At 42.2% G+C, this 26,994-nt stretch overlaps 1 protein-coding gene across 1 annotated transcript; it reads left to right on the forward strand.

The window, feature by feature from the left end:
- SLC5A12 (solute carrier family 5 member 12) lies at positions 1 to 25,082 on the forward strand. Its single transcript, XM_033927848.1, has 15 exons — positions 1 to 699; positions 3,609 to 3,674; positions 4,599 to 4,650; positions 5,076 to 5,143; positions 5,559 to 5,713; positions 8,944 to 9,084; positions 11,753 to 11,882; positions 13,818 to 13,906; positions 15,883 to 15,995; positions 17,068 to 17,135; positions 18,187 to 18,273; positions 19,914 to 20,089; positions 21,218 to 21,321; positions 22,149 to 22,276; positions 23,075 to 25,082. Exons 1-15 carry the CDS (start codon positions 343 to 345, stop codon positions 23,240 to 23,242), a joined length of 1,902 nt encoding a protein of 633 aa, XP_033783739.1. The 5' UTR covers positions 1 to 342; the 3' UTR covers positions 23,243 to 25,082.
- The last annotated feature ends 1,912 nt before the right edge of the window (positions 25,083 to 26,994 follow it).

A 26,994-nucleotide genomic window follows, 5' to 3' on the forward strand; every position in this document is an offset into this window, starting at 1 on the left:
TTTTCCCCTTTCAGTGCACCTGGATCCATCATCTGCTCACGGCTCACGATCCTACAAATACGGCTCTATCTTCTTTGTGCATCCTTCATGTGCAGGCACTGATCACACAGAGCAGAACACCTTTACATATTTTAGCCTTTTCCAAGTTCTACCTGAAACTAAATTTTGCATCATCTTCTAACGACGAGATTGCGAAGCAATCCAGGCAAACCCATCGCAAAAAAAGTACCAGTTTTGGACCTCACTGTCTTCTGTCGTAAATCATACCTGTGCACTTTGGGAAGTCAAAAGTACTCCTACGTGTGGTTTAAAGAGAGATTGAAATCGGTGATCTAAGCAGAGATGTCCATCTTTGAAAAACCACCCGTTAAAAATTTTACCGCCTGGGATTATGTGGTGTTTGCGGCCCTCTTTCTTGTCTCTGCTGGCATTGGAGTCTTTTTCGCCATTAAAGAGAGGAAGAAAGCGACGTCCCGGGAGTTTCTAGTGGGCGGTAAGCAGATGACCTGTGGGCCAGTGGCTCTCTCCTTGACTGCTAGTTTCATGTCAGCAGTCACTGTTTTGGGGACACCCTCAGAAGTGTATCGCTACGGGGCTTCCTTTATCCTTTTCAGCATTTCCTACACTTTTGTCATTATTTTTACCGCTGAACTGTTCCTGCCAGTCTTCTACAGGTCTGGAATTACAAGTGCTTACGAGGTATGTAGAAACTCATCTTAATGATTGTTGCTCTTACTCAGTTGAGTATCATTACACATATACAGCCAAAAAAGGATCAAAGTGGTTTGCAATATAATTCAATCAAAATTAAGAAATGAGTTCCATTTAAATAAAGAAGAAGAAGAGAAATGACACTTCTAATGCATAATATTAGATAACATTTAAATTTTAAAAATGTATGGGAGCCAGAGACCATCGTGTTGAATGGCGGGATGTAACAAGGGGCTGGGGAGCTCCGTGTTACGATTTGGTAGGGCGGTCGGGGGGGGCGGAAGAATCAGCGTTGTGGCTGATTGGGCCTGTAAAAGGCAAAATGCTGTTTTGAATTTTATTGGTCGGGCTGGGGCGTGCGCGACGAGGCGAGGGGATAAAAGGGGGAGGGCTCGGAGGACTTAACTGTCCGGGTCCTCCAAGGCGGTTTTCCCTCCCACCCTCCCTTTGTTTTCTTGCTTTAGGGAAGCTCGGGGCGGATCTCCCGAGCTACTCGGTCATTGGGGATCATCGGGTGATGAGCGGTGGGCCGGCGGGGTGCCGTGCCTGGTGGGTCAGGTGACCCGGATAAAGGGGCATGAGGGACATGCCACCCCTCTGACCCTTGTTGAAGTGGCAGGGTCGAGGGCACAGAATGTATGTTTTTGGTAGCTCGGGGGGAGCTCTTGGATTTATATTGATTAAAGTTATGATAAAATGTTAACATGTTGATTTATATCAATAAACTGAGCTGCGGCTAATTACCCAATAAATAGAGTGGTTGTGTTTATTTGAATAGTTAGGATGAGTATCTTGGGGACATTGAGCTTGGGTCATAGGGACCAAAGGAGCTCATCCAGATCCTGTTGTTAATAAATGCACATCCCATCAATTTAAAAAGGCCACTTGAAAAATATATGCCTTTAAAATGTCTTGAAATTATGGAAAAGATTCTTCCTGTCTCAGTTCTACAGGCAAACTGTTCCAAAATATTGGGACTAAATTTAAAAAAATGCACAATTTGTAGTCGAGGCCAGATGAGCCTTTGAAATATGGAGGTATGAAGACGTACATAGATGGATCAGAAACTGGTTGGCGGGTAGGAAACAGTGGGTAGGGGTGAAGGGCCACTACTCGGACTCGAGGAGGGTCATGAGTGGGGTCCTGCAGGGCTCGGTGCTCGGGCCGCTGCTATTTAATATATTCATAAATGATCTAGAAACAGGGATGAAGTGCGAGATAATAAAAGTTGCGGACGACACCAAACTATTTAGTGGAGCTCGGACTAAGAAGGACTGCGAAGAATTGCAGAGGGACTTGAACAAACTAGGGGAATGGGCGACGAGATGGCAGATGAAGTTCAACGTTGAGAAATATAAAGTATTGCATGTGGGAAGCAGAAACCTGAGGTACAACTATACGATGGGAGGGATGTTATTGAATGAGAGTACCCAAGAAAGGGACTTGGGAGGGTAATGGTGGACATGACAATGAAGCCGACAGCACAGTGCGCAGCGGCCGCTAAAAGAGCGAATAGAATGCTAGGTATAATCAAGAAGGGTATTACTACCAGAACAAAAGAAGTTATCCTGCCATTGTATCGGGCAATGGTGCGTCCGCATCTGGAGTACTGTGTCCAATATTGGTCGCCGTACCTTAAGAAGGATATGGCGTTACTCGAGAGGGTTCAGAGGAGAGCGACACATCTGATAAAAGGGATGGAAAACTTATCATACGCTGAGAGATTGGAGAAACTGGGTCTCTTTTCCCTGGAGAAGAGAAGACTTAGAGGGGATATGATAGAGACTTACAAGATCATGAAGGGCATAGAGAGAGTAGAGAGGGACAGATTCTTCAAACTTTCGAATAATAAAAGAACAAGAGGGCATTCAGAAAAGTTGAAAGGGGACAGATTCAAAACAAATGCTAGGAAGTTCTTCTTTACCCAACGTGTGGTGGACACCTGGAATGTGCTTCCAGAGAGCGTAATAGGGCAGAGTACGGTACTGGGGTTCAAGAAAGGATTGGACAGTTTCCTGCTGGAAAAGGGGATAGAAGGGGATAGATAGAGGATTACTGCACAGGACCAAGAGCCATTTCACCATAAATTTGGTTATTTTTAGCACAGGGTCTCACTTCATAAAATTTATTTGTTTAAGAAATTTATTACTCTCCACATCAAAATATTCAGCATGGGTTACAATAAAACATACATAGTAAAACCACATTATAATATCACAACATTCAATGCAAAAAAACCCAAACAAAATAAAAACCACAACAACCAAAAAACTGGTTAAAATTAATTTCAGTATATAAAATGAAAGGCAGTATTTAATCATGTAAATCACTGATCAAAACTACTGTCCAAAATGAGACCTTGTGCTACAATATCTTGACTTAATAGTAGCCTATGTTGATAACTTCCCCCCACCCCCCGCAAGTCTTTTAGAATCACATTTTGCCCTGCCTCATGTACATTTCAACTGGCCATTCATACATACATAAAACTGCATTTTAGAGGTTAACGGTTGACATTACCCCACTATAGTAAAGATGAAGACTCATTTTACATAAAGCATAAACCCCCTCCTTTAAACAGCCACACTAGTGTTTTTAGCGACGGCCAGTAGGGCGATTGTAGAATTTCCCCCTATATTCAGATACTTTCTCTGTCCCTAGTGTGCTCACAGTCTAAGCTTTTTTTTTTTTTTCATACCTGGGGTGACTTGCCCAGGGTCACAAGGACACTAAATCCAGCTCCCCAGGATTACAGTCTGCTGCACTAAACCCTTTGGCTTCTCTTCCTTTTTTTCCCCAGACGAACTATCAGTGCTGGAAAGGGCCAAAGCCCTGGTAAACGTCACAGGTTCTGGACTTGCAGGAAGCTTTTCACATAAGTTTTCTTTTCTCTACAGTATCTGGAGCTAAGATTTGAGAAGCCTGTCCGTTATGCTGCAACTCTGATCTACATACTCCAAACGGTAAATATTGCACTGCTTTTGCAAATGTAAATTTGTAAAGAGCACCTACAGACAGGACAGATTTTCAAAAACCACAGTCGACTTCCAGAGTCAGATTGGATCGGTTGCTCCTTTCTGCTCTTCCTCGAGATCTTTTCTGTTCAGCTTGGCTTCCTGCAGCACAAATGGCCAATGCCTCCCTCCTTATACAGCTACAGTAAACGCTTCTGGAAAGGCATTAGAGGGTTCAAAGGTCCAGCCAGAACACTGGAGGTCTGATAGTCAAAGGATTTATGCTCTAACTTTGAGAGCTCTGCTCATAAATTGACCTCACTAAGGCCAGGTTGAGGTTTCTACCATCACCTGGAGAGCTAAATGCTCCGACATTCATAGAATTTCTATAAGTGTCAGAGCAGCATCAGAGCATTAGTGCTCCAGGCCACGATTGAAACATCTACCACGGCTTAGTAAAAGGGGGGGGGGGGGGAGAGGGCATTACATATGTAAAATTCAGAACCCTAGACCAATCCCTGCCCCGTTACACCCATGCCACACCCCAGCCTCACCACTAGCCCCGCCCCCTCTGTCTGCTCATCTTGGTGGGGAGGGCATCCGTGCATGTGCGATGCTCCTCCCGACGTGATTTGCTTTTAATAACCCAGACAAAGTGCCAGATTTTGAAAAGCCTAACGGATGCCCAGACATGCTCTCTAAAAAGTGGACATATCTGGGTAAATCCAGACATCTAATTACCTTAATAAAGCGGGTGGCAACAGGGGCGGCTTTAAGGTTAGGAGCTCAGTACTGATCTTCAGGATATCTAAACAATGACAATTCACATTATAACGAGGACTTAATCCTTCCGTGTCACAGAAATCAATGCCAATGTCTCTCAGCTTCGATATCCTTCTGTCTTACAGAAATCAGTAATGATGTCTCTTTCAGATTCTCTATACTGGAGTGGTGGTTTATGCACCTGCTCTGGCTCTTAACCAAGGTGAGTTTCCATCAACCTATGTAATGCAAGCGCTCTAGCTATCAAATTTACCTTTGTAGTGTTAGGCTGTGGTTGATATAAGATGCATTTTATGATTATGTAAAGATGCTCAGATGTTTTATGATTTTTTGGGAGAGTTTTTTTTGGTGTGTACTGCTATTGTATTTTGTTGTTTGTTATTTGCTGATTTTGTATGTTTACATTGGTCTCAGCCTAGACTTGTAGACAGGCGGACTAAAGATAATTTTAAATATCTATCTATCTATATTTAAAAAAAAGGGTTTTAGAGGGCCTGAAACTTTTCTGTCTTCCCCTTCATCTGCGACAACAATGCTAGTGCAAAACCTTCAGAATCTTAAACAGTGACGGTAAGCAGCGGTTCTACGACCCAGGCATCCTTTCATGAATCTCTTCTTTGCTTTCAGTGACTGGATTTGACCTGTGGGCCTCTGTGTTTGCGACAGGGATCGTTTGCACATTTTACTGCACGTTGGTATGTACAGCATAGGAAAAAATAAATGTTCCATAAAATAAGAATTTAGAGTACAGAAAACATCTAAATCTACATGGCATCTAGTTTTTATAATATCTTATCTTTTTATGCAGTGTGGTTATGAGTACTTCTTTGTAAATAACCCTTGCTCTTGACATTTGGTTGAATAGTCTTGTCTGTACTTTTGATAACATACCTCCTATCTGCTTAGAACATTTTTAATTAAGAATGGAAAAAAAAACCAAGTCAGATTGTACTTGACTTCCATCCCAACCAAGGGGGCTTTGAATATCTATATTGGCATGCCCCTGTTCGATAAATCTGAGCCATTTGAGGCTCTACTTGAGAAAAAACAAATGGGACCATCCTTAGTTTTGATAGAAACAATTTTGTTCCCTTTTTTTGCACTTTGCAGGGAGGCCTGAAAGCTGTGGTCTGGACTGACGCATTTCAAATGGTTGTGATGGTTGTGGGATTTCTTACGGTTCTGATACAAGGAACCATTCTTAATGGCGGGCCTGCCATGATTTTGGAGGTTGCTTCCAATGATTCCCGACTCTACGTAGTTGAGTAAGGAAATTGATAGCTGCACTTTTTCTCCTGTTTCTGTTCACTGTGAAGATAAAACGCTGTTTTGAATATACTGAATGCTAATTATTACAGTTAATTTAATTTCATGTGAGAGAAAGTTGATATCAGTTTATACAATTTAATGATCAAAATATTTTAATGTGTTGCAACTTCCTGGCGTACAATTTCATGTATGAGTCCTGCATTCCGTATATACAGTATGGTCTTAAAGAGAATTGTATGTACATCGCTGAACAGATGCCTTAAATGTAGGCCAGCTGTTTGCAGATCTTAAGAAGGATATGGCGTTAGTCGAGAGGGTTCAAAGGAGAGCAACACGTCTGATAATAGGTATGGAAAACCTGTCATATTCTGAGAGATTGGAGAAGCTGGGTCTCTTTTCCCTGGAGAAGAGGAGACTTAGAGGGGATATGATAGAGAATTACAAGATCATGAAGGGCATAGAGAGAGTAGAGAGGGACAGATTCTTCAAACTTTCGAAAAATAAGAGAACAAGAGGGCATTCGGAAAAGTTGAAAGGGGACAGATTCAAAACAAATGCTAGGAAGTTCTTCTTTACCCAACGTGTGGTGGACACCTGGAATGCGCTTCCAGAGGACGTTATAAGGCAGAGTACGGTACTGGGGTTCAAGAAAGGATTGGACAAATTCCTACTGGAAATGGGGATAGAGGGGTATAGATAGAAGATTACTGCACAGGTCCTGGACCTGTTGGGCCGCCGCGTGTGCGGACTGCTGGGCACGATGGACCTCGGGTCTGACCCAGCAGAGGCATTTCTTATGTTCTAGATCTACATTTAAGGCATCTGTCTCACGCCTTCAGAGACGTTTAGGGACGCTTAAGCCACTTCTAGGTGAAACAAGTCCACTTCCAGGTTAAACCACGCCACACCCCACCTTGGGCATGCTTAAGCAACCCTACGCATCTCTGTAGATGCACTACGGACGCCTACGATGTAGGCGTCATTACTCAATTTTTAAAAATAACGTGTTTCTTGATTGGCTGCCATTCTGCCTGAGATAATGACTCCCTTTTACAAAGGCGATTATCGCAATGGGCCGCAGTAATCGCTCTGACACCCACGAGGATTCATTAGGCGTCAGAGCATTTGCCTTGCGGCAGCCGCTACCACACCTTTGTAAAAAAAAAAAAAAAAAGAGTGGGGGGGGGGGGGGGGAAAATGCTTAATCAAATATCGACAGGCCGGTGAGCCTCACTTCAGTTGTTGGAAAAATAATGGAAGTGTTGCTGAAAGAAAGGATAGTGAACTTCCTTGAATCTAATGGGTTACAGCAGGGGTAGGGAACTCCGGTCCTCGAGAGCCATATGAATATGCATTGAAAGCAGTGCATGCAAATAGATCTCATGCATATTCATTGGGGAAATCCTGAAAACCCAATTGGAATACGGCTCTCGAGGACTGGAGTTCCCTACCCCTGGGTTACAGATCCGAGGCAACATGGCTTTACAAAAGGTAAATGGTGCCAAGTGAACCTGATTGAATTTTTTGATTGGGTGACCAAAGAGCTGGATCGAGGACATATGCTAGATGTAATTTACTTAGATTTCAGCAAAGCCTTTGATACAGTTCCTCATAGGAGACTGTTGAACAAACTTGAAGGGCTGAAGTTAGGACCCAAAGTGGTGAACTAGGTCAGAAACTGGCTGTCGGACAGACGCCAGAGGGTGTTGGTTAATGGAAGTCGCTCGGAGGAAGGAAAGGTGAGTAGTGGAGTCCCTCAGGGTTCAGTGCTGGGGCTGATCCTGTTCAATATGTTTGTGAGTGACATTGCTGAAGGGTTAGAAGGAAAAGTGTGCCTTTTTGCAGATGATACCAAGATTTGTAACAGAGTAGTCACCAAAGAGGGAGTGGAAAATATTAAAAAGGATCTGCAATAGTTAGAGAAATGGTCTAATGCCTGGCAACTAAAATTCAATGCAAAGAAATGCAGAGTAATGCATTTGGGGATTAATAATCGGAAGGAACCGTATATGCTGGGAGGAGAGAAGCTGATATGCACAGACGGGGAGAGGGACCTTGGGGTGATAGTGTCCGAAGGTCTAAAGGTGAAAAAACAGTGTGACAAGGCAGTGGCTGCTGCCAGAAGGATGCTGGGCTGTATAAAGAGAGGCGTAGTCATTAGAAGGAAGAAGGTGTTGATGCCGCTGTACAGGTCATTGGTGAGGCCCCACTTGGATTATTGTGTTCAGTTTTGGAGACCTTATCTGGCGAAGGACCTAAGAAGACTTGAAGCGGTCCAGAGGAGGGCGATGAAAATGATAGAAGGCTTGCGCCAGAAGACGTACGAGGAGAGACTGGAAGCCCTGAATATGTATACCCTAGAGGAAAGGAGGGACAGGGGAGATATTATTCAGATGTTCAAATACTTGAAGGGTATTTTCCAGAGAAAGGAAAATGGTAAAACCAGAGGACATAATTTGAAGTTGAGGGGTGGTAGATTCAAAGGCAATGTTAGGAAATTCTACTTTACGGAGAGGGTGGTGGATGCCTGGAATGCGCTCCCGAGAGAGGTGGTGGAGAGGAAATTGGTGACTGAGTTCAAAGAAGCGTGGGATGAACACAGAGGATCTAGAATCAGAAAATAATATTAAATATTGAACTAAGGCCAGTACTGGGCAGACTTGCACAATCTGTGTCTGTGCATGGCCCTTTGGTGGGGGATGGGCTGGGGAGGGCTTCAGTGGCTGGGAGGGTGTAGATGGGCTGGAGTAAGTCTTAACAGAGATTTCGGCACTTGGAACCCAAGCACAGTACCGGATAGAGCTTTGGATTCTTGCCCAGAAATAGCTAAGAAGAAAAAATAAAAAAAAATTAAATTGAATCAGGTTGGGCAGACTAGATGGACCATTCATGTCTTTATCTGCCGTTATCTACTATGTTACTATAACTTATTCAAAGGTCCCTTTTCCAGCCAATACTCCTCACACCAGTTTCCTGACCCTGCTGACGGACATGCTAAATGCTTTCTTGGTATATTTGTGAGAATTTATTGGCTTGTATTGTGTAATTAGGTTTTGATAGTATAATGATTTGTATGCATATTAGTTACGGTGTAAGCAATGTGAACAACTCAGAATTTTTTGGGTACCAGCCATTAACAAGTTCAATTGAAACAATAATACTAAATAAATATTAGTGTTTTCACAGGTACAATGTCATGACTGATGAATATTGTATTTCTTTCAAGCTTTGACCCCGACCCTCTGATGAGACACACATTTTGGACAATTACAGTTGGAGGGATGTTCACATGGCTGGGAGTTTATGGGGTCAACCAGTCCACGATACAGAGATGTATTTCCTGCAAGTCAGAAGTGCACGCTAAGCTGTAAGTTTTCTGGCATAAAGATTGAGTACAACACAATGTCACACCATCAATGACAGTTTGCATATGGGCTGATGTGTGCAATCACAACTGCCAAGAGTCTGTCTTAAGAGCACCCAATTTCTATTCAAGGTATTGTAAACTGGTTTGGGTGAAACTCTTCATGAAAAGGTGGTTAATAAAACTCAATAAATAAATATCATTTGAACTCTACAAGAGAAGATCACCAACTCCCCCAATTAGGGTTACCAGACGTCTGGAATTCCCTGGACATTTGAATCCTTTCGGGGGGCCCACTGGGGGGCTTGGAATCCCTCCGTCGATTCTCCCACTGCCCGTCCTGGCCAATGATTCCTGGCAGGTGCCCCTTCTGGTTCCGGTGGGTTCACAGCTGTGCGAGTTTTCTCCAAAATGGGCAGAGATCAGATCCGATCAGTGGGTCCTGTTGGTGATTTGGGACGGTTATGCTCTGGAGTTTGCCCTCTCCCAGCCAGATCATTTTCTAGCTTCTCCTTGTCAGGCAGCATGGAAGAAGCAGGCTTTTCGCCAGACCCTTCAAAGGTTGCTAGATCTCCCACTCGAAATCAGCCAAGTTTAGAAATGGAAAAACAACCAATCACAAAAGGGAAAATAACTGGGATTTGGTTCCAAATACGCACGGCTCATCTCCACATGCCACACTCAACTCCCGACAAGAGACCATGTTTCACCAAGGCTGCGTCAGGGGAGAGACATGTCCAGAAATCCTTTGTGCACAAGTCCAGGAACCTGATTGCCATCAATCATGTACTTGTGCACGAAGGATTTTTGGACACGTCTCTGTTCTGTTATACGAGTCGAATGCTGCTATAAATTAGCATCGGTGCCCACGCTGGAGCATGCCTTCTTACGCCACGTCAGTGGCAGGAGTAAGTTTTGTATTTTATTGCCATTTTTTTATCTTTCATCTTTTACGCTGGGTTTTAATAAATGGCGCTAGAGGTTTTGGACGTGGACCAGCGAGGTAAATGCTCCGATGCTCATAGAAATTCTATGAACGTTGGAGCATTTATCACGCCGGCCCATACTAAAATCTCTAGTGCCGTTTAGTAAAAGGAGCCCTAAAATATTTTTTTTCTTCTTCATATTTTTGAATCTCTATGAAGTGATATATTAATGAGTTTGTTCAAATATATTTATTGGCATTTTTATGGTATTTTAATATTTGTTTACAATAATGTTTGTATATTTGCTTCTGATTAATTTTTTTTCATTTCCATATTTATACTTGTTGCTATATGGTCTTTATTTATAGACTGGTACCGAAACACAGGCTGTGTTGAGCCTGTTTTGAATGATTGAAGTTGAATAAAGATCCTTCTGGAAAGGATCTCCTTATCCCTACTTTTCTTGTGACTGTTTTACATTGACGTATTGTAGGGGGACTTTCCTATTATTTTGTGCAGGAGTAAACGATCTGCATAATTTATAGTAGCCTTTAAAGTTCCCGTGTAATTGGGGGACCTGCCCACAGTCTGCCCACTTGTACATCCCTTGCAGTTGTGTTCTATAGCGCTTATTTATACATGGTGTCCAAAAAAAGCAGGACCCATTACATAAGTTCAAAATGCGATTGTTTGAACATTTAGTATGACCTCTGAAAATATTTTAGTATAATGGGTCATTTTATAATTTAGTTCATAATTTGTGTTCAACCTTGACACATTCACGAAGTCTTCAATGACACTGAGCTTCTGGCTCAATGACTTCTGGGGTTTCATTAATTAAGAGCTCACTTGTTTTGCGAGCTCCTTGCACTGGAGTTCCATCCTGTTGTAAAAGAAAGTTCTCGGAAGTGTCTCATATTTTAGGCAGAAGTTTCTGCTGGAGCAGGAAGTTTTGTTGGGGGTCCCGTTTTCTCTGGACACCATGTAGAATAGTGTCTAGTGTATACAGGCAAATAACTATCATTAATTGTGCTTTTGAGACACCTAAGTAGCGTCTACCCCAAGGCACCAGCTTATAGAATTGCTGCAGTGGTATTCAAAATGATAAGAAGGGACAGAAAAAAAGACTGAGATAAGAGTTTTGCGCTGGGACTGAATTTATAAGAGATTCAGAAATGGGTAGGCAAATCTAGAACCCACTGTGGCAAAGTCATTTTCCTTTGTAGCTTTTTTCTGGGGGAAGAGTGGACCCTCCACTGGTCCCCAGGGCTCCTTCCATACTTTGTAATTGCTGAGAATTCTCTCCTGCCTCAGCTGCAGACTGAGACATACCAGAGTGTTCCAAACTTTGAAACATTGTAACAGAAACATTTATCAGAGTGATACCTGCAGATGGTTGTGTTATAACATAAATAACATCCAGGCACTAATGATTCTCATTGTTCAGAACATTTGGCCCTGGTCAGTAAAACATAGTGCTTTTCCTTAATAGGATCTTATGATGTATTCTATTTTACAAATATTTGTATTTTTTTACTGTATTATTGTATTTCACTGATTGTCCAGCTCTTTTTAGTGTAAACCGCCTAGAACTTTTGGTTATGGCAGTATATAAAAGAAGTTATTATTATTAATAAATTCTGTCAGAAACTACCGAAAAATGGATGACATAGATTTTACAGATGATGTCAGTTGAGCCTCCTCTGGCCATTAACACTAATGCCTCCCTCTCGCTCTCTTTAAAGGGCACTTTATCTAAATTTAATTGGACTCTGGGTGATCTTAGTGTGTGCTGTCTTTTCGGGCCTGGTTATGTACTCGCATTTTAGAGGCTGTGATCCTTGGACAGCTGGCTTCATTTCAGCCCCTGATCAGGTACAAAAACAGAAATATTCTTCTTGATTGACTGGTTAAGGCAACGCAAGTGTGGCTTTTCAGTCCTCTAAATCACAGGTGTCAAAGTCGGTCCGCGAGGGCCGGAATCCAGTCGGGTTTTCAGGATTTCCCCAATGAATATGCATGAGATCTATGTGCATGCACTGCTTTCAATGCATATTCATTGGGGAAATCCTGAAAACCCGACTGGATTACGGCCCTCGAGGAGGGACTTTGACACCCCTGCTCTAAATGATCTAAAATATGCATATTCATAAGCATTATTATTCATGAGTGAATCTAGTGCCAGATGTAATACTGGAATTGTAAAGTGAATGAGGCACTTTTAAAATACACAAAAACTGAAAGACGAAATAGGCCTTAGTTGCGTGTGGACTGCGTTTGCAAGGCATGCGAACCATGAATCGTAGGCGAGATTTGGTTTGTATTTCTTGGGAATCCCTTTGCTTGTTCACAAGAAAAGACTCTTTGTCTAGCTTGACTGGTGGCTAAGGAGGAAGGATTTATTATGGTCAGACGTATCTCCAGAAAGAGAAACTGGTAAGCAACCATGAGGCAACTCTAGTGAAATCATTAATGGGGGTCTGCGACTCATGATCTGTTATTGAAAGGAAATAGTCACCCAATGAAATCTCAGATTACTAGCTAGATGTCTAGAAGTTCCACTATGGGGTCAAAAGGACATAACAATAGCCTTACTGGGTCAGACCAATGGTCCATCTAGCCGTCTTCATGGAGGCCAATCCAAGTCACAAGCACCTGGCAAAAGCTCAAATAGTAGCAGCATTGCATGCTACTGACCCATGTCTGTCTCAACATCAGTCTAGGAACTTTTCCTCCAGCAACTTTTACGAAGGTGTTAACAAGCCCAACATGGCAAAAAAATGGAGTACTGCGGGATGTAAAATGAAAACAAGAGGGTCACCTCCACAAGACAAACAGTGGAGATGACCAAGAACACCAAGGTGCTTGTTATTTCAAAACTTTGCCTTTATTAATGCAATGGCTCGACATGTGTTTTGATCTATTCGGCCTTCCTCAGATAGGTAATTGGATGAAGGGGAAGGTGTTGGGAGTGGTCCACCCTGGGCGTGACCATTAAGAGGGTGTAGGGAAAAGCTGAGGGGTGATGGTCAACTCTGCCAGCCTCACCCTCTCCGACATCAATTTCCTGTCTATGCTCCACACCCCCCCCCCACTGCCTGGAGGAAGGAGTGCTTTGCCCTGGGTGGCAACCAATGCAGGTACACCACTAGCTAAGTAAAAAACCACTGTGATTCTTAGGCCACTAAGAGGTTGGATACAGTAGCCCACAACAAATTTGTAGGTTGGCATTTAACTATGGGGTCCTTTTATTAAAGACCCCATTAGCACGCACTTAATGCTAAGATGCCCATAAATAAATAATGGATGTCTTGCTTCCTCCATATTCCGTAGGTAAACATCACATAATATTTTCCTTGTTTATCCACAAAAGGATTCTTCCTGTAACAGGGGTCACTACGCCAGTATCAGGTATTCCCTCTCTGAGAGTGTCAAGTCCCACCTCCATGGCCCAGTTCAATGCCAAGCCTAATTACTGAAACTCTCCACCTTAAAAAAAAAAAAATGTAACAGTGCTTTATTTTCCTTTCCGGGTCCACAGTCTAACCCCAAAATTGCTATTCTATAAAGGGACAGGAAGAAAACAGCATAAAAGTAGGCAATTTCGCAAACATTTTTGTAAAAGGAATTCAGTGCATTAAATCACGAAAAATTGCTGGCGATGTTGCAGATTTGTCAACATTTTTGCAAACCTTAATCTATGGAGCTTCTCTGGTGAAACTTTAATGCAGCTCAGGGCATCAGCTTCCAGTTTTGCATTGATTTATCTCTTTTAATGGTAAGTCACAGCATATTTTTCTTCTTCCACAGCTAATGCCTTATTTTGTCATGGACATTTTTTCGACAATGCCAGGACTCACTGGATTATTTGTGGCTTGTGCATTCAGTGGAACCCTGAGGTATGGCTTTAGCAATCCAATGTCGTTCACTGTTTAATTCTGATGTTTGCAAAATGCAGCACCCTCTCCCATCCCTGATGAAAGACAGGAAGATAACAGTTTTGCTTTTGAAGTTTTCAAATAGCGACATAACACATTAACCCTTCCCCCTTTTAGAAAAATCATAGCGGTTTCTAGCGCTAGCCAGAGCGGTAACAGCTCCAACACTCATAGGAATTCTATGAGCATGGGAGTTGATCCCACAACCTCAGGGAGCTGAGGGTTTAGCTCTAACCACTGTGCCACACACTCCCACATATGTTTTGGCAGCCATTAGCAGTCCAGCCAAACCTGGACATTCAATGTAGATGCCCGCTCATGACGTGGCATGGAATATTCAGAACTAAAGGCCCCCCCTTTTATCAAGCCGCGTTAGAGTCTTTATTGCCAGCCGCTATGGTAAAAGTTCTGACACTCATAAATTAGCTGACACCAGTCACTTTTTTAACAAAAATCACTGATCACCGATGATTGAATATTGACTGAGTATAAACATGGATGCTCATGTAACCAGATCTGTCTGGCATGCTCCATTAGTGGGAAAGGTAGGGGGGGGGGGGCTGCAGGAGCAAGTGGGGATCTTGTGTGTAAGACAGTGGCATACAAAGGGGGAAGATGAAGAGTCTGTCCTGAGTAAGGAGGGTTATCTGCCTCGTGGATGTGCAGTGCATCCATCAGCTGGAATGTGTCCTTCAGAGTTGGTGAAGGAAGGCTGGATTTTCTGTTTCTACCTTTGTCTTTTATGCTACTGTTCCTTATTTTTATAAGTATAAAAGACATCTGAGCCTTAGCAACACATTTCAGCTTTTCTTGCCAATATTCAAGGTTAAACTATGGAAGGGATGCAGTGTGTGACTGGAAGGACCTCTGGTGGCAGGAAGTCAGATGGTTTTCTTTTATTACATAACATATCATTCCGCTTATGTACCGCAGGACCGTGAAGCTCTATGCGTGCGGTTTACAAAAGAAAAAGTTACTACAATTGAACAGAGTAAATTAGTTTCCTAAATACGTTAATGAACAGAAATGTTTTCAAATGCTTCCTGAAATCTAGGTAAGTGCTGGAAGTCACTTTGTTCCAAGACGCTGCCTGATAAGACAAAAGACGGTGATGGTATTATTTTAAATTTACATCCTTTTACGGGTGGAAAAGTGAAATTAGCATGTGAACGTCTAGTATGTTTACTAATGGCACGCGAGAAGAAATTCATAAGGTAACCAGGAGCAAGTGCAAACCAGATTTTATAGCAGAAACTTAATGCGAGCCTCCGCTGGCAACCAGTGCAGTTCGCGAAAGAAGGGAGTGACCGTCAAATTGGTTAGTGCACCTTAATAAAAGGTTACAGAGCTGAGTTACCTTGATTTGAATTAGAGAATGACACGGTGACCGTTCCCGTCCCTGCGGATAACCGCGGGAAATAATCCCATGTCATTTTCTAGTGTCTATTTCAACCTCGGTCCTTCTACACTAGCATTCTTCAAAGCAAAGCTTGAGGGTTAGTGGTTGTGGCCATTCATACTCTGATGCTTATGTGAGCCAAGGATAATGAAGCCATTGTGACATCACTGATGAGGTTGGCTCTTAGGCACTGGTGGAATGAGGCATTATGACATCACAATCTCTGCTCTGGAATGTTGCTGCTCAATCTCAGCATTCTTCAAAGCAAATCTTGAGGGTCAGTGGTTGTGGCCATTCATACTCTGATTCTTCCCTCTCTCCTTAAAGAATGACATGGAGATGGTTTCCCGCGGTTATCCGCGGGGACGGGAACGGTGATGAATTTTGTCACCGTGTCATTCTCTAATTTGAATGTAAACAATATGTCTAATATAGTGCATTTCTGTTATAAGAAATCTGGTTATTCCGAGAGTAGACCGTATCTCAGGCGTCTCGTTTTGCGCCATTCCCGTTTACTTATTTCTTTGCTTGGTTTCAGCACTGTAGCTGCCAGCATCAATGCTCTGGCAACGGTAACGTTTGAGGATTTTGTCAAGAATATCTTCAAGAACCTCTCGGATAAGAAAAGCACTTGGATCAGTAAAGGTTTATGTAAGTACTAGCTCAGTTCCCTGTCCTTAGAACCTGTTGCTTTGATTCGGGCCCTTCCTATGCTTTTTCCCTTCAGCCTTGCAGTGATGCCTAAAATTGTTTTTATTTTGTTGATTCCGTAATATGCCAGAAACATTCCAGCTTTCTTCGACTATTTCTGTGGCCATCTTTTCTTCCACTAGCCTCGTGGTCGGTGCAATGGTCCGAGAAATAGGGAACGGGGTTCGATAACCGCAGCAGCTCCTTTGTGACCCTGGACAAGTCCCTTTAACCCTCCATTGCTCTTGATACAAAAACTTAGAGAGTGAGCCCTCTAGGGACAGAGAGAGTACCTCTGAGTAATAAGTAAACCACAGAAAAGCAATATAGCATGGATTTAATAAACAAATATAAAGAGGCTGCAGAAAGGATTTGCTACAGTCATGGATGAAAGGTTTCCTACTCATTTATTTATTCATTTTTTTCAATATCGCTTTCCCAGGAGAGCTCAGAACGGTTTCCATGGGGCAATGGGAGGATTAAGTGACTTAATCTAGACTGTAAGTCTAGAGCAGGGGTGGGCAACGAGGGCTGCAATCCAGTTGGGTTTTCAGGATTTCCCCAATGAATATGCATGGGATCTATTTGCTTGCACTGCCTCCATTGTATGCAAATGGATCTCATGCATATTCATTGGGGAAATCCTAAAAACTCGACTGGATTGTGACCCTTGTTGCCCACCCCTGGTCTAGAGCATGAGTTGTCTTTGATATGCATAGCATTCTCTGCGTGCACTTTACTAATTTTAAAAGAATAAATCAAGAGCTCTGATTTGAAAATTATCCCAACAGAACCATTCCTTACATTTATGCCTGCTGTTTGATACCCAGAATTCTCTGGACTCATTTATGCAGAAAGGGGACAGCATTAGAAATTAGACAGACAAAAACTAGGCGCTAAGCTTATATTCTAAATGGCAAACTCATGAGTTATAGAATAGTAGCGTAAATCAGCAATTAGGCATCTAAATGTATACACTTCTGTTTGCTTATATCTGATGTGTGTCTTACAAATAGTGACTCTCACATTGCAGGCATTGTTTTCGGTGTCATCTGCACCTCAATGGCGGTAGCAGCCTCTCTCATGGGTAGCATAGTGCAAGTAAGTATGAATCATATTACCAGTGATATAGGCAGATCACACCTTGCTCCATGACTACGGGCTTTGGGCTGTTCACATTTCGACATGGTCCATGGCTCTTTTTCTTCAGGGGACTTTATGTTGGCTTTCAAATAGGATATATGCACAGCTGTGCTTTCTCTTTGGCAGTTGCTGTGAGTGCCAAGTGCCCAGAGATCTGCCTTTTGCTGTTTTAATGAAAGCAACATGTTGAAAATGCTACACACAGTTTTCCTCCAGTACCCTCAGGGTCATCTCCTCTAAATGTGATCCAAACTGTGCATAGAGAATGACACTGGGACAGAACTTGTCCCCATCCCCACGGTCAACTAAGGGAAACAATCTCCATGTTTTTCTTTAAGGAGAGAGAGAAGAATCAGTATGAATGGGCACAGCCATTGACCCTCAAACCTTGCATTGAAGAATGCTGGTGTAGAAGGACAGAGGTTGAGATGAACACTAAAGAATGACAGTCTCTGGTATCCAGAACAGATATTGTGATGTCATAATGCCTCATTCCACCAATGCCTAAGAGCCAACCTCATCAGTGATGTCACAATGGCTTAATTATCCTATACTTGGCTCACATAAGAATCAGAGTCTGAATGGGCCCAGCCACTGACCCTCAAGCCCTGCATTGAAGAATGCTGGTGTAGAAGGACAGAGGTTAAGATGGACACTAAAGAATGATACAGAATGAGTTCTTGCAGTTATCTATAGGGATGGGGACAAATTCTGTCCCCCGTGTCATTCTCTACAGAAAGAGCACAATTTTCAAACAGGCTGTTTACACATGAGAACTACTCCTTTCCCTGTGAAATGCCTTTGAAAACCAGCCTCTGTACAAGGTGATCCCCATTTTAAGTAGGATTGCTTCTTTTCATGCCTTACTTGTCTTTAAAATCTCAGTTCTCTGTGTGCATTTTGCAGTATCACCAGGGAAGTGCACTGACAGTGCATTTGGAGGAATTTTGAAAAATGTAAGGGACACGGTTGGAGTGCACAATCTCCTAAAACTTGTCTTGTCCAACAGGCAGCACTAAGTATTCATGGAATGTGTGGTGGACCAATGCTGGGATTATTTACTTTGGGAATTGTGTTCCCCTGCTCGAACTGGAAGGTAGGAACCATGCTATAACTCAGTAGTCTTCACTCATTTTTAGGTTGGGGCCATTCTGAGTCCAAAAGAGCTGAAGGAGAGCCAACAAATATCTTCCTACTTGGGACCATGACGCCAACCAAAGTTTCTCAACTTCCACCCCCACTATTTATTTATTTATTTATTTAGATTTATATCCCGTTCTCCCAGTAGCTCAGAACGGTCTACAAGTAAACATACACAGTAGAAGTAATTAGGCAAATAAGATGTACAATAGGTTTAGATGCTTGGACATACAAGATTGTGCAGTATTTATCAGGGTACAAACAATTTTTCAGAGTACAGACAATTTATCAGAGTACAGACTAAGTGAGGACTATACTGAAATTTAGGAGAAGTTAAATAGGGGAGAGAAGAGAGAGGTGGGGTTTAAGGGGGGGTGTAGACTGAGGGAGACCTTTAGTTGAAGAGGAGGGTCTTTACCATTTTACGGAACACATTCCCTCAGTCACACGTGCAGAAAACAGAAACAAACCCTTTTCAAATACAGACCCACAAACTAAAGGTACTAATGTACACAATCGAATCCCTAGGATGCCAGACTCTGCACACAGTACAACTCTAATTCCTCCTCCAACACTGACCCTGAGCAAGACTGTACAAACCACCCAAGAGGTCCCCGAGGGCCGCCATTAGCTCACGGGCCTTGCATTGAAGCTATAACTAATTGATCATCAGAGTGACCTTCCACAGATTTGCAGTTTGTACTATTACTGGGACGTTGATGATTATCTCTCTCACCTCTTCTATGTGGCTCAGCATCTCATCTTCCGAACATAGTCTTCTCTCATTGTACTTCTCAAGTCCCAGATGGAAACCCTGCAGCATGCTTAGTGCCTGGGAACCCTCTCCCAGAGAAAACTTTTAATTGTGCTGGCCTGCTCCTTATCTTTCCTGTGAGGTTTTTAAAAGAAATATTTATTCTAATAGTGATGTCCTCATGGTCTACTTGTTCTTTGCAATGTTGCTCTTCAATGCATTTTCGTTCATGTTAAGAGGAGAAATTACAGTGTTGAGGTTAAATATGGTCATTTACAGCAGCTTAGCTACCTTAGGAGTCACGAGCCTGTGTTAACTGAGTATAGCAGGTTAGTGACTCCTGTGGAAGCTTACTACTGCAGATTCCTGAGCCCTGTGTGAAAGAAAGAACTCAGCTTGTGATCAACCTTTACTCCTGGGGGTAGTGGCTGCCATTTTGAATCCAGCATTGGCAAGGGAAGGAGTAACATCAGCAGGAAATATTTGAGGTAAGCCCAGATATAGGGGGTGAGGGTCTTGATTTGGAATCTGGGAGCCTATGGATAGTAAGGAGCAGGGCTTGGGATGTGTCTTTGATATACGGTGGTGTATTGGTTGGGAGTCTTTGATGGAGGGGGTGAAGTGGAGGGGGCACTTCAAACTGTGTGCCTTTCTAATGTGCCAGCCCCTTTAAGATGGCATCTAGGACCATTAAGCTGTGCATTAGCATAACTTCAAGCTGCTTTTTTCTGCAATAATGCACCTTGCAGGGCTCCATCATATTACAAGATAGGGTCTATTATACCCGCAGGACCATATTGCCAAAGAATTCTGATATTGTTCTGTGTGATTCTTTTCTTAAGGGTGCTATAGGTGGACTGTTGATAGGAATTATCTTATCTTTCTGGGCTGGCATTGGTGCATTTATTTATCCCGCTCCACCAGAAAAGGCGAACCCGCTGTACCTAAGCACAGAACTCTGCGCAAGATCCAACGTCACCCAGTCTACTGTATTCACACCAACCGAAGCCTCTTTCAGGTATATCTCATCACTCTGTGTACTCACGTAAAATCCGAACCCATACCCCCAGCACCGCCTTTCAGTCTGTTCTCTTGCTCGGGATCCACGTCGGGAGGGCATCTGCGCTTGCGTAGGTGTGACGCAATGATATTGCATGCTTGCATATGTGACATCACCGTGTTGCATCTGTGCATGCGCAAAAGGCTCCAAAACCCAGACAAACACGGAAAAAGAGAACATGTCCGGGTAAATCCGGACACCTGGTAACCCTACTCTGTGCTGGATGGGTTAGTGGGCAGAGGGGAGTACAGGACAATCAAGCTATTGTGACATCACTGATGAGGTTGGCTCTTATTGGTGGAATGAAGCATTATGACATCACAATCTCAGCTCTGCTTCCCAAAGACAAACAGAATGTCATGGATACAGTTAAGGGGAACGGTTAATCAGCTGGCTGGGTTGGTGGGCAGAGATGTAAGGATCGAAAGCTATGTCAAAAAGGTAGGTTTTCAGTCTGCTCTTAAACTCTGGTAGTTTATTCCAGGCATAGGAGGCAGCAAGATGAAAGGAACAAAGTCTGGAAATGGCAGTGGAGGAGAAGGGTAACGCTAAGAGTGCCTTATCTGAGGAACGGAGTTCTCTGGGAGGTGTCTAAGGAGAGAGAAGCGAGGAGAGATATTGAGGGCAGATGAATGAACACACTTGTAGGTCAGCAATAGGAGCTTGAACTTTATGCGAAGGCGGATAGGGAGCCAGTGAAGTGATTTAAGAAAAGGGGTGACATGAGAACATGGCAACTCTTACCATGTTGGCATGACTGCTCAGGCTAATGGTATAACTTGCAATGACATGGGTTTGTGGATGGGGAATGGGCAGGGATTGTGTTTTGTTCTTTACAGTGTGGTGTGTTAAGTAAATCCATGCAAACTATGAACCCACTTCATACACTGTAAAGACTTTTTCTATGCAGAAATTGCAAACGTTACCAGGTGGTAAGTGCAAACCTTTACCGCACTTTTAGTAATGGGGGCCTCTTAAAATATAGGAAAGGGATTCTTTAAGATCCTTTCTATCATTCCGAGTTGATTGTTAGATATTATTTTTGCTCTTGTAATCTGTTGCCTTTCAATCATTTTGCGTTCATAGGCCACAGTTGGCAGACACCTGGTACTCCATGTCCTATCTGTACTACAGTGCCGTGGGATTTCTGGGGTGCATTATCTCAGGGCTCCTCATCAGCTTCATAACAGGTTAGTTAAATGATCTTAAAATTATGCTTTGAATTAGAATTCAATATTTAATACTTTGGAGTCTGCAGGTTTTACGTTCCGTACAATAAGATCACTATTTTGGAAACATGTCCACATCTAAATTGCAATCATATACAATATAAAGACCAATTTCATAAAAGTGCTATTTATACACCACGCATTGGGCAGGACTAAATTCTACCCAAGTACGAGGGGGTTGCTGAAAAATTCTCAGCCCAACCGAGAAGAGAATGACATGGATATGGTTCAATCAATGATCTGAAACAATGTCAAGACATAGAGTTTCATTCATACAAAATAAGATAACACTCTTTTCAGCTCCAGTGGCAAAATAACGCTCAGAATTTAGGAAGTTGGTTGGTTGGACTGAGAACTTTTCAACACCTCCTCGTATGTAATAAAAGTATAGGACAAGCAAGCCATTGTGACATCATTGATGAGGTTGGCTCTTATTGGAATGAGGCATTATGACATCACAATCTCAGCTACTATTGGTTTTAAAAGTATTTCTACCTGGATTTCACGTTTCATCTCTACATACTATGTAAAATGAGGCTGTAAGTATAGTTCAGTGTGTAAATCAAAAAGGTCAAGATTTAAGCACCTGCCTAGAAGGGTTAATGCAGATGTATCGATTAATTCCAGTACAGCTGCTATAATTCAAACTGGAGAGGAGATGGGAAGGGTCTGAATAAGTAGATGGGAACTCCCTTCATCTCTAGGCTGTTCTTTTCTCTCATTATCTTCTGTCATGTGAATGACTTTTGAACTATAACTGTTGTATGTCTGGAATATGTTGTTTATAGGTGCAACACACGGGAAAGATATTAAACCTTTGTTAATTCGACCTGTCTGCAATATATTTTGCTTTTGCTCTGAGAAATACAAAACTTTTTGCTGGTGTGGTGTTCAGCATGACAACCAGAATCTCAACGTAAGTATCTGTGTTACGTATTTACCATCTGATAAATGTTTTATTTCACTTTACAATGTCTACCAATCCAATAGTGACATATTACAGAGTTAACAACAACAGATAAAGACAGATGTGTCCTCTCTAATCTTCTCAGTAATGTAGCTAAGGCTGAAACTGGAGCTCGGTGAAGGTCACCTTCTGTATACTGGCAGTCCCTCGAGTTACAGACGCCCGACTTAAGTACATCTCATATTTCATAGCTCCATTTGATTCACTGAGCCGTATTTCCAGTGGCATAGATTCCTACACTTCTCCTGTTGCAAATTCAGGAATGACGCATGGCCACATTAAGAACAGCGTGTGGTTGTGCATGCTGTACCTTAGAAGGAACCCTGGCAGGGACAGTTGGCCTTTTTGTCAGCTAGGTGCAGAGGGAAGCAGCAAGAATCCTAAAATCTACAAGTTCTGAGTTACACACAAATCCGACTTATGAACAGCTTTAAAAACGTAACTCGTTCTTAATCTGGGGACTGCCTGTACTTTTGTTTTAGGTTGCAAGCATCACTTAAAGATTGTGACACCACAATCTTTTCATGTTACCCCTCAGTGGCTTAGTTTAGAGCTGGAATTGAAAGTTAAGCCATTTTTTTATTTTTTTTTTGGGGGGGGGGCGGGGCGTTTACAAGCTCTGTTCTACTTTTGAAGATCTATAAAAATACAGCAGCTGGTGAAAAGGGTTTCATTTTCAGATTCCCCGATGGACTTGCTTTTCCTGAGACTGACCATTCTTTAAACGTGGTTTTCTACCTTTACCAGGACGACTCTGAAAATGACAGGAAGAAAGACATTACCATGAAGTCATTTAGCGAAGAAGTATCCCAGAATGGACTGGAGAAGGCAGTCTACGAGACACATCTACCAGGCTACAATCCTGAAGAGAAAACATACACAAACCCAAGTCTAGGCAAAGATACCTATTTCTAACTCCAAGACAATACGGACTACATGACAGCATAGCTCCTGAATCTGATTGGGCTCAGAAAGGGGCACTGTATAAGGGGGAGGGGGAGGGCACCGTTTCATTGGGGAAGTAAACGCCCACTTTGGTGATATTTTTAGCCCACGTACATCTGTAAATGACCTCTTTAAAAAGTGTATATTCAGAAATGATAGTGTGAACTTCACCAGTGGGAGTATGCAGGGATGAAGTTTGAGTGGATCACACAAGTATGCAACGTAGATGATAAAATGCTAGAATTTACCCACATACTTGAAAAATATTGATACAGATATTGACACCTGCCCCAGGGTTGCTGTAAGTATCTGCAGCTGCCACTTGCACCAGGATTTTACAAAGACAAGTTGGTGCTTCAAAGGCTTTTTAATTAGTGTCCTGTTAGAAAATTATCTCGATAACGCTTTAGGAATCCAGAACGTTGTGCACAAAACTCTGCAGTGTTGGTGATCAAAGTTCCAGGTCAACCGGGTTTAAAAAAAAGTTAAGCTGCTCAGCCTCTTCTATAGAACGAGGGAATATGAACTGCAGTGTAATCCAAAGGAAGCATTGAATTGTTTATCATAACACCCGTCTGGTTCTGGTGATTTTCGCCCTGGTTAATGGATGGTACAGTACATTCTTCAGTCTTGACCTACACACTCTTGCTTTTGTATCTTTAAGGAACATTGCAGCTGCACTTGTGCTTTGAAATGCGCTTTGCTGGATTTGTCTTTTCTTTTGTTCTGATGGGCTGTAATTTGGAACACAGGACAAGAACAAATCAATTATAGTATTGTCCTCATTTAAATCTCCAGCATTACATGTGCTGACTCTCGGCTTCATTCCATCATGCTTACATTAATTTTTTTTCTGTATTTTATCAGTCTGTAAGATTTCTTCTTTACCACCACAGAAACATGAACATCCTGTGGTATTTGTTCAATGCAGAATGTATTGCAACAGACGTGAAGGGGTGAATCCACGGGTCCAGTTCTATAAACATTTTACTCAGATTTGTTCACTTTATTTGAAGGCACTGCAAATACTTAGAATAAAAGTGCAAATCCATATATAGATTTGGATCTGTAGTGGCTTGCAAACATTAAAAAAATGTGACCAATATGAAATTGTGAGCTGAGATGTGATTGGTTTGAAGTCATCTAATTTGGAATGTGAAATGAATATCACGATTTTTCTCTTTCCCTCTAGATAGATGTTTTTTTTTTCTGATGCAGTTCAAAGTCAGCCCTGACTAAAACTATCAGGATATGCCAGTGAAACTGTTCAGCTAAAAACAAATTCCTTCCTGGCTCCAAAAAAGCAGCAATCAGTACAAATAGAGCTCTTTATCAAATACAAATGTCCATAGTAATGTTACTCTCTACAAATACATTGTGTGAAAGGACTAGAAGTTTCTCAGCTGAGAAAATATTCATGCATTTAACTTTTAAACCCATCCAGAAGAAAAGTACAGTATATTTGAATAGGTGAAAATTTCCCCTTCCCTCATTTGTCTATAATCTTAACCTTGTCATCTGTGAGCTTAAAGAAAACCGAGGGGCTCTAAGCATTGGTAGTAAGGGCGGGGGGGGGGAGGGGTGGGAAGACCGCTTGGGCGCCTCACCATGTCATGCTCACGTCCTCCCTTTCCCGCCCTGCCATACCTCTATAAATCATCATCATCTAGCCTAATGCTCACGCTGGCCTGGCTTCCTCTGAAATCACTTCCAGGTCATGGGGACAGGAAGTGACGTCAGATGGAAAGCGGACGCTCCATTGCCCGATACAATGGCAGGATAACTTCTTTTGTTCTGGTAGTAATATCCTTCTTGCTTATACCTAGCATTCTATTCGCTCTTTTAGCGGCCGCTGCGCACTGTGCCGTCGGCTTCATTGTCATGTCCACCATTACCCCCAAGTACCTTTCTTGGGTACTCTCATTCAATAAGATCCCTCCCATCGTATAGTTGTACCTCGGATTTCTGCTTCCCACATGTAATACTTTACATTTCTCAACGTTGAACTTCATCTGCCGTCTTGTCGCCCATTCCCCTAGTTTGTTCAAGTCCCTTTGCAATTCTTCGCAGTCCTCTTTAGTCCGAGCTCCATTAAATAGTTTGGTGTCGTCTGCAAATTTTATTATCTCACATTTCGTCCCAAGTCTCCAGTGCATTCCTATATTTTCCAAAAACTTGTTATGGATTTCTAGCCTTAAATACTTTAGGGGTCACCAGGATATTGAATGTAAATAGCTAGCAATGCCCTCACCCCAATTTATACCTGAGAGTTAAGAGCATAACATAAACAGATTCAGACTAATGTTACGTGATATTTTTCATTTTATGTACTATATAACCATAAAGCTGTTTCTCAAACATAAAAATAATATATTTTTCCAAGTTTACTGGCAGTTTTGAAGGTGTTTTATTGTGATTTTACAGTAATTCATTTTCTGTGTTTTTTTGTAATAAAAATGCAGTTTTTGGTAGAATAAAGTGTTTAAAAATTAAAACTGGGGAATGTTCTGTGTGTTTAGTATATCTGCTCAGAAATGAAGGCTTTTATCACGTATGAGTGATCACAAGAATATATCTGCTTTTATACAACTTGTGGACAGACACAGTCAGAGGTACAGTTTGAGCAGGCAGTGCCGTGACATACTAGAGTCATTTTTAAAACACACATGTACATGTTTCTCCTAAGCCCAAGCAGCTGTAAACATATGTGGGTAATATTCAACCACGATCGTTGCAGCTTCTGCAAAGTTATTTTATAAAGATATATTTATTAAAAAATGTATTACTTGCGCCATCCTCTAGTTCTGTATGAGTTACAGAATAACATCCATAGTTAAAACACAAACAACAACATGGCACACATATTGTACAACAGCACGATAAAATAACCGCTTGCTAAACAACCTTCTTACTCTCCAGAAATAATGCAAATAAAATCCTTCCAGACACCCACTGCTGCTTAAAACAAGAGGACCACTAGATGGAGCCATTGCTGTGAGAACAGAAAGTATCGAGCACAACTTGGATACTTGTTTGTTAGCCACTTACTCATCTTAGAAACATAGAAACATAGAAAGATGACGGCAGAAAAGGGCCATAGCCCATCAAGTCTGCCCACTCCACTGACCCACCCCAATAGTCTAGATGCTAGTGACTCGACCTACGTAGGGATCCCACGTAAGTGTCCCATTTTCTCTTAAAGTCGAGCACGCCGGTGGAAAGACAATGACTGAGAAGATTAAATTTGCAGATGACACTAAATGCATGTGAAAAATTGCAGGCAAACCTTAGGAAATTGGAAGACTGGCCGTCCAAGTGGCAGATGAAATTTAATGTGGACAAATGCAAAGTGGTGCTCATTGGGAAGAAAAACCTGAATCACAGTTACCGGATGCTAGGGTCCAACATGGGGGTTAGTGCCCGAGAAAAGGATCTGGGTATCCTCATAGACAGTACGATGAAACCTTCTGCTTAATGTGTGGTGGCGGCCAAAGAAGCAAACAAGATGCTAGGAATTATTTTAAAAGGGATGGTTAACAAGACTAAGAATGTCATAATGCCCCTGTATCGCTCCATGGTGTGACTTCATCTGAGTATTGCGTTCAATTCTGGTCTCCTTATCTCAAGAAAGATATAGTGGCACTAGAAAAGGTTCAAAGAAGAGCGACCAAGATGGTAAAGGAGATGGAACTCCTCTCGTATGAGGAAAGACTAAAAAGGTC

The sequence above is a fragment of the Geotrypetes seraphini genome, chromosome 19 (genome assembly GCF_902459505.1).
Source record: "Geotrypetes seraphini chromosome 19, aGeoSer1.1, whole genome shotgun sequence".
Taxonomy (NCBI): domain Eukaryota; kingdom Metazoa; phylum Chordata; class Amphibia; order Gymnophiona; family Dermophiidae; genus Geotrypetes; species Geotrypetes seraphini.